Raw genomic sequence first — 7,502 nt, forward strand, 5'->3', positions numbered from 1 at the left:
TTCGGTTAAAGTTAAAAAAAAATGAAACAATGACAAAAAGAAAGGAGTAAATGAAAAAGGCTACTTAATACACCAAAAGACATGTCAAGAGAAAGTAAGAGAGACTTGACTACACAAAAGCATATATGCTCACTACCACAAAATATTAGGAATCTCACTCTCTTGTCATAACTCCTTAGACCTTAGCAAAGGTCACACATTCTAATTCACAACATACCAAATAGCAATTTTGATGTCTAATTCCATAAATCTCATAGTTTTGATAATAACAAAAGTATTAATATTTGATAAACTAATGAGGTTTATTAAGCATTTCAAGAATATATGCATCCAAAATGGGTTGTCAACGTTATTGTTACATTTATCAATTAACGTTGGTACTTGACAGTAGAAACTAAAAGAAAAAAATTTAAATCTTTAAAGGACTAGTACAAAAAAAACTTTGAAGGTAAAATAAAAAATACCGTATTTTGCTGGGATAAAAAAGTAATTAAAACCTAAAATATATTTCACAAACAATAGTAATTAAAATTAGTGATTTTAAATAACAATGAATTGTTGATAGATAATTGAATTTTATAATAGTTTTGATCTTATCTAATTAAATTCAAATGACTTAATTATTAGTAGTTAGTTTAATTATATTAGCAAGTACATAGCCATTGACCTAATCCAATGTTACAAATTTAATTAAATTATTATTTGATGATATTAAAACAAAGAATGAAATAATTTTTAAAGAATTTAATAGTCATGCACTAACAATATAAAAGTATTTTGTATTGTCATCTAATAATAATTTATTATTAATATGACTTTTAAAGTAATTATTATAAAAGTCAACAATAATAGGTTGTGACTAGATGATAAAGTAAAACTTTTTACACAATGTATAGTCATTCTTTTATTTTTAAATTCAATACTAATTATATCTATTAATAAAAAGTAATATTATATTATCATTTTTTCCTTTTAGCCATTAGATTGATAGATTGCATTTTCTATATAAGCTTGAGCAAAATAATGCAAGAGCAAGCATATTAATCCCTTTTGTTATGATTTTAGTACTTTACTTATCGTTGTCTCATATTTAAACCTGGAAAGCATCTTGACCTCTTTTATTTTGATTTTCATTGCTTTGATATTAAATGCATTACAATATTATATTAAGATCTTTTATTTCATAGTTGTTACTTATTTTCAATTTCACCAAACACATAAGTTTTCTCCTCTCAGCTTATTGGTTTTTGAGACACGTGCAAGTCTTAGACCGAATCTCAACCCTTAATCTAAATACATTCAGCGGATCATAATATTCTTACCAAGAAAAACAAAACACATAACCACTTGAGTCTATACCAAACCCCTCTTCCTCTTTCGCATTGTGATTCGTAAAGATTTTTTTTTTCTTTTACTCACAGTCATCCCGCAATCCCCAAATCGCCCCTCCTCTCGTCGAAACCCGACCCCATCTCCAAATTCGCCTCCGGCATCGTACCATGTAAAGCCTCGCCGGAATATCTCCTCTCATTTTCCACTCTGTTTTCTCTGTTAACCCTAATTTTCTCGTTTTTCTTTTTTTTAAATTTCCTCGCAGTTCTCTCACTACTTCGGGGATTCGCTCCTTCTTCCGTCCATGGCTCTCCCAGACACTCTCACTAGCACTCCCACCAGGTCAAGTTTTCGCCTTTTTCACTCCTCATTCCACTTCTTCCCCCTCACGTTTGGTAATTTACCATTTTGCCCTTTTGGGTTTTTTTCCTCTTGTGTTTTTTAGAAATGGGTTGAGTTAGACCTTAGAGGATGTTATATGCAACTATGCAAGCTTAGACTACGATTATTATAGAATTAGAAGAAGTCTTGCTTGCCTCCTTATTTAGGTCACAAAATTTGTATAGCTTGCTGCGAAGACCAATGAGGCCCAGATAGATTATTTGTTGTTTTTCCTAGTTGTTTTTTAGATGTTGAACGTATTTGGGTTGTTCATGTCAATTTCTTTGTGTTCCGTGAAGATTTAACTAAAGGGTTACCATCATGTTTGGAAATTTTGGTGCTTTTCGTTGTTGATTGTTGAAAATGGTGTTGTTTTGAAGGCCATGCTTATTTTGATTAACTTATTTTAAAGAAAAGAACAGAGATTTTGTTTTTCGTTTTAAAAAAGTGGGATAGTGCTTTTGAAGTTTGTTGTTGTTGTTGTTGTTGTTGTTGTTGTTGTTGTTGAGGATGCTATTATGAGGAATTTCAAGGTAAATAATATCTCTGAATATTTGGTTTTAAACTGAGTCAAATGGTGTCGTGTGTGATCTATGCAGTGTATTACTTTTACTCTCTCAAAGAAGTGAATTTTTCCCTTTTCATTTTGTGCATTAGAATTCGGAATTGTGCATAGTATTTTCTCAACTTTTATCCAAAACTAGCCGTAGTCTACTTCACCTATTGGGATAATGCTTTTGTTGTTTAAAAGTGATTATTTTTAAACATATAGCTCATGATATTTTTTTCCCCACCGTATATCTTTCGCATTATGAGCTTTAAACATTTTATTTATTTTGCCTTGTTGGAGTTTGAAAAGCTATTCTTTCACTTTTGTTGTTTAACTCATGCGACTTGAATAACACAAATGTTAAATCTCAGAGAGTCTATGATAAGCACTAATTGTTGGGCCATGGTCATGGTATTTACATATTTAGCTCAATTCCTAAGTGGTGAATGAAGTCAGCAACATTTTCACCCATGTATGATCAGTGGTGAATGAAGTCAGCAACATTTTCACCCATGTATGATCATCTTCATATTAGCTGGCTCACATTTGCACAATGGCAGTGACTTCTGTAGTAGGATTAAGTTTTAGGGAACTCCATTTATATCATCAAATTTATTCTACAAGCACATGAGTATGTGAACATTTTATTACATGCTAATATACAGGAAAATATAAGCAGTTGTGTGTTTGTATGGACTCTTCAGCAGTTGACATTGTCTTCTCTGTTATTGCAGTTCTATGGATGAAAGGGAATCCTTGAAGAATGACACTCCAATTTGCAGCAATGCTTGTAAGGATGTGACAAAGGAGAAAACCTTCTATCTTCAACCAGTGTCACCTTTTTCTTCTGGTGTAGGTTTGCCATATGCACCTGAAGGGTGGCCTAGTCCTGGTGATGTATGGGGCTGGAAAGTGGCAAAAAGGATGAACAGTTTTGGATATTTTATTGATAGATTCCTTACACTTCCAAGATCTCTTGAGACATCTCGTCGCAAGACAGAGCTTCGAAGCAAGGCTGATATTAGCAGATATCTTCAATCAAATTTTCCTGACATGAAAATTGAAGCATTCCTTGCTTTATTTAGCTGGCAGATTCCCTCAACTCAGCAAACACCCACTAAAGGTTAGCCAAAACAGTTTCACAATTTTCTTTTCAACCCAGTGTTGCTATTTTCTCATTCATTTTTGCCTAGTTTTTTTTTTTTTTTTTTTTTTTTTTTGGCATTTTGGTATTGTATTGATTTGCTGTAGTTTAAGTCTTTCAATTTTTTTCATGTTCATTGTTGATGCTTTTCCTCCATGATTGTCATTAGCCCCTTCATTGTTCAACATTTACTGTGATGGTTTGTGACTTTTATCATTTGTTGATGGACTTTCTTCCTTCATACTTCTCCTTGTATGAGGGTGAGTAATAAGATATTAGTGATGACTTATGTATATTTCCTCTGTATTTTTAAAGTGTGGTGGGTCAGTTGTCTTTCTGAATATTTTGGAAAATGATGTTGATGAGATGAATATCTTGTCCTAGAAAAGAGAAAAACAAGAATATTTTTGGTCTGAAGTTTGTGAACTAAGTTGGGATCCTCTTGTCTGCTATGGAGTAACTTTACTTCTAACTCATATCCGTGCTACTTTTGTTGTTCCTTTATTTTATGTATTTTTCTTATTGTTTGATGTATATGACGTTTTAGCTGTAGAATCACTGGAGACCGGAGAAGATGCCACAGATGAGATTGGCACCCAAAGAAAGAAGTTAAAACTGGAAACAGGAAGCGTCAGTCACCCCACTGAGAAATCTCTTGGACTATTAGCTCTACAATCATCGGAGACCGGAGAAGATGCCACAGATAAGACTGGCACCACGGGAAAGAAGTTAAAACGGAAAACACGAAGTGTCGGTCGCCCACCTAATAAGAAATCTTTTGGACTAGTTCAGGGTCGTCCCCATTTAACACCTGATCAAGTTGCAAAATTTGATGACTATCTTGATACCTTGGAGGACATGCTTGTTATGCCTGAAATTGAGACTACACCATCGGATAATCTAACTCCTACCATTTTGGATGATAATGAAACGATTGAGTGCTGCAAGAAGAAGCTGTCTTCCCTTCTTGCTGTAGATTTTTCTTCTTTGGTCTCTCGTGGTGATGTTGCAGAAGTTGCAACACTTGCTGCACAAATTCGTGAAGATCCTAGTCTTAGTGTTGATCAACTGTTTAAGTTGAAGTTGGTGGAACAAGTTCCGTTAGCCAGTGAGGCTTTCCTGGAGGCTAAGAAAAACATTGAGGAGGTAGACAATTTTTTAGCTGACCTAGAGGCTAAGAAACTTAAAGTTCCTAGTCTCAGAAAAGAGTACAACGAATTGAAGGACAAAATAGGCCAGCAAGAGGCTGAAATGGACATAAGCACTCTAACTATTCGAGAAATTGATGATCAAATTCGGCAACTTCAAGCAAAACGAAACCGGATAACTAATGGCCTTGAAACCATGAAGAAGACTAAAGCTGAGCTGACTTCCGAGCTAACAAATGTCGCTAACTCAATTTCAACCATTGGTCATGACATTAAACATGGATTATCGCAAAAGTCAAAATTGGAGCTGAAGAAAGCCAACAATATCCGGCGTGTAGCCGAGATACAAGAAAAGTTCATCACTTTAAGAGGGTTAACATTTTAATGAAACTCGTCTAGATTTTCTCAGTTTCACAAAAACACTTTTGGATAGCGAGCTATGCCAGTGTCAGTGATTTATAATGTATTTATCCATGTTTCTAACTTATGGGTCTGCATCTGTGGAAGTTGTGCTATATAACATTGTTTTTAGACTTTGTGACAATGCATGTAGTTATGTTAAAATTGCAAAAAATGACCTGTTTTGCAGTCACCTTTGTTTTATTTTATTTTTTAAAATTCTCTTGGGTTTTATAATGTTTTTAATCTCGCCCCTAGGGTCAAGTATTTATAATGTTTTTAATCTCGCCCCTAGGGTCAAGTATTGTTCATTCCCCTCCAGTTTTACGCATTTTCGGCATATTTGAGCACTTTTTTTTAATTTTTTTTTTTAACTCGTGACGTACTTTTTATCATTACTCAGACTCGGTTATAATATATAAATATTGATTTGAATATTCCTGGTTAGTTAAAAAAAATAAGAATGGTAAATGGGATGTTTTTTTTGTTTAATTGTTTAAAAAATAGGTCTAATGTTACTTTTGGTTGATTGTTTTTTTTATGGTATATGAAGTTTTAAACGTTTAATTTTGATTTTTATATTTTCAAAAATTTTATTTTAATTTTTTTTTTTTTTGCTTTTCCTCAATAACATTACTAATTCGTTAACAACTTTTATTGGGCGACGACCATTTGGGGGTTATTTTTTTTTAATTATCATTTGGGAATTGTTTCTAAATTATTATTTAAAAGAAATAAGTTATAATATGTGTTACGACTTATGAACCAAAAGTTGTATTCATGTTATAATTTCTATCTTCTTTTAAACTGAAATTGTAAACTATTTTATGTTAATTTTTTCTGTTCTTACGACTTTAGAGTAGTTAAAGGTTTTTCTAAATTTTTTTATAGAAATTATAATTCATTTACGAATTCTATTTTTTTTACAAAAATTGTAAATAATTTTTTAATTTAATTATTTAATAAATGAATGTATTTATATCCTTTTTAGTTATATTTAATATCTTGTATACTTTTTTATATGATTTTATTTAATATTTTCTATACTTTTTGAATATTAGATTTAATAAATATTTTATATTTTTTATATGGTTTTATTTAATATTTTCTTAAGTTTTGGTATATATTATTTTATTTAAGAAAATAATAAACCAAATAAAAAATATTAAATAAAACTAAAATAAGTAAAAATACATTCATTTATTAAATAATTAAATTAAAAAATTATTTACAATTTCTTTTAAAAAATATAGGAAAGTTGTAAAACAAAATTTATTTTGAAAAATTTTTATGCTTCATGACTTTAAAGTAAAAAAAAAAAACTTAAGTTACGACTTTAAAGTCGTAAAAAAAAACTAAACTTACCATTTTAAACTCGTAAAAAAAAACTTACAACTTTAAAGTCATAGATTAAAAAAAAATTGAAGTCGTAAAATATTTTATGATTCCAGTTAAAAAATAGAAGTTGTAATATCGGTTACGACTTTTAGTTCAGAAGTTGTAACAAATGTTATGACTTATCCGCTTTTGGGTAATAATTCAAAAAATAACTCCAAACTGGTTGTTTCTCCCTTTTATTGCTATTATCTTAAAAAAAATACTAAAAATTCATCCATCTAAAGTGCAAAACCAACATCCTTCCCCGCATCTCTGAATCAAAACCAATCTTTATCTATCAACTAAACAATAAATACCTCACACTCACACATCTCTTCCAGCATCTTCAAATCAAAACCAACATCACCCCATAGATAGAATACAACAATACGAAGAAACCATGATTTTAAAGCCTCCAAATTCTCCTCCTAGCAGCAACACAAGCAGATTTGACTCGATGGAATGGCCATGCAAGCGCGTGTGGAGGTTTACAAAGTATGCTGACTCGGTGGATGTTTTACCTTTGGCATAGTTGTTGGAATCAACAAGGCCATTGAAGGACTGACTAGACAAAGTTGATGCCGAAGAAGCAGATATGGGTTCCCTGAGTCGAGTGGATCTGGGTTCTTTCATGAATGCATCGTGCACCAGAGAATGATGGACATGGAACTTGACAAGGTTCTATCGAAGTGCACCAACCTCTACCGCCACCTTTTCTTGCTCCAACAGTCCTCTGGCGTCCTCAACATCACCAACTTTAACGCAAACTACATGCTCTCCAATGTTCACACTTCCTACTCCTCTACAACTCTTGCTTTGCCGACCTTGTTGCTGTGATCCTCATTCACCGCGATCCTCATCCGTCGTGATCCTTTGGGGGTTTGAGTTTGAGAGATATGTTGACTAAGCCAAGCGTCTTTGGGGTTCTTGGGTTCTCAGAGAGGTTCCTGGTTTGGTGTTGTTTTTCAATACATTTGTTCACTAAAATGAAGACAGTGATGGTTTTTAGCCGCGATTATATTAAACTAATTGTATTGTATAGGTCCCACTATAGGTCGGTTACAGGTCGACCCTTGATTATCCCTACCTTCATGGTAATCGACCTCCAATATCTGATATTAGCCTTAGTGGGCTATGTGGACAGTTACTGACTTGGTAATGGTCTCGACTA

General features: G+C 32.6%; 1 protein-coding gene across 2 annotated transcripts; it reads left to right on the forward strand.

Moving 5' to 3' along the window:
- Positions 1-1,254: 1,254 nt before the first annotated feature.
- LOC100809860 (uncharacterized) lies at positions 1,255-5,147 on the forward strand. Of its 2 annotated transcripts, none has more exons than XM_003555669.5 (4): positions 1,255-1,501; positions 1,598-1,674; positions 2,998-3,386; positions 3,955-5,147. In XM_003555669.5, exons 2-4 carry the CDS (start codon positions 1,637-1,639, stop codon positions 4,938-4,940), a joined length of 1,413 nt encoding a protein of 470 aa, XP_003555717.1. In that variant the 5' UTR covers positions 1,255-1,501; positions 1,598-1,636; the 3' UTR covers positions 4,941-5,147. The 2 variants fall into 2 exon arrangements, with proteins under 2 accessions (XP_003555717.1, XP_006605736.1); XM_006605673.4 differs by having other exon boundaries at positions 1,321-1,501; positions 3,961-5,147.
- The last annotated feature ends 2,355 nt before the right edge of the window (positions 5,148-7,502 follow it).

The sequence above is a fragment of the Glycine max genome, chromosome 20 (genome assembly GCF_000004515.6).
Source record: "Glycine max cultivar Williams 82 chromosome 20, Glycine_max_v4.0, whole genome shotgun sequence".
Taxonomy (NCBI): Eukaryota; Viridiplantae; Streptophyta; class Magnoliopsida; order Fabales; family Fabaceae; genus Glycine; species Glycine max.

What these genes read in the sequence shown, in the direction of transcription:
- LOC100809860 (XM_003555669.5), top strand. Translation starts at nt 1,637, where the DNA reads ATGGCTCTCCCAGACACTCTCACTAGCACTCCCACCAG. An exon ending in CTCACTAGCACTCCCACCAG is followed by an intron (nt 1,675 to 2,997) that starts GTCAAGTTTTCG and finishes CTGTTATTGCAG; the next exon opens with TTCTATGGATGAAAGGGAAT. An exon ending in TCAGCAAACACCCACTAAAG is followed by an intron (nt 3,387 to 3,954) that starts GTTAGCCAAAAC and finishes ATGACGTTTTAG; the next exon opens with CTGTAGAATCACTGGAGACC.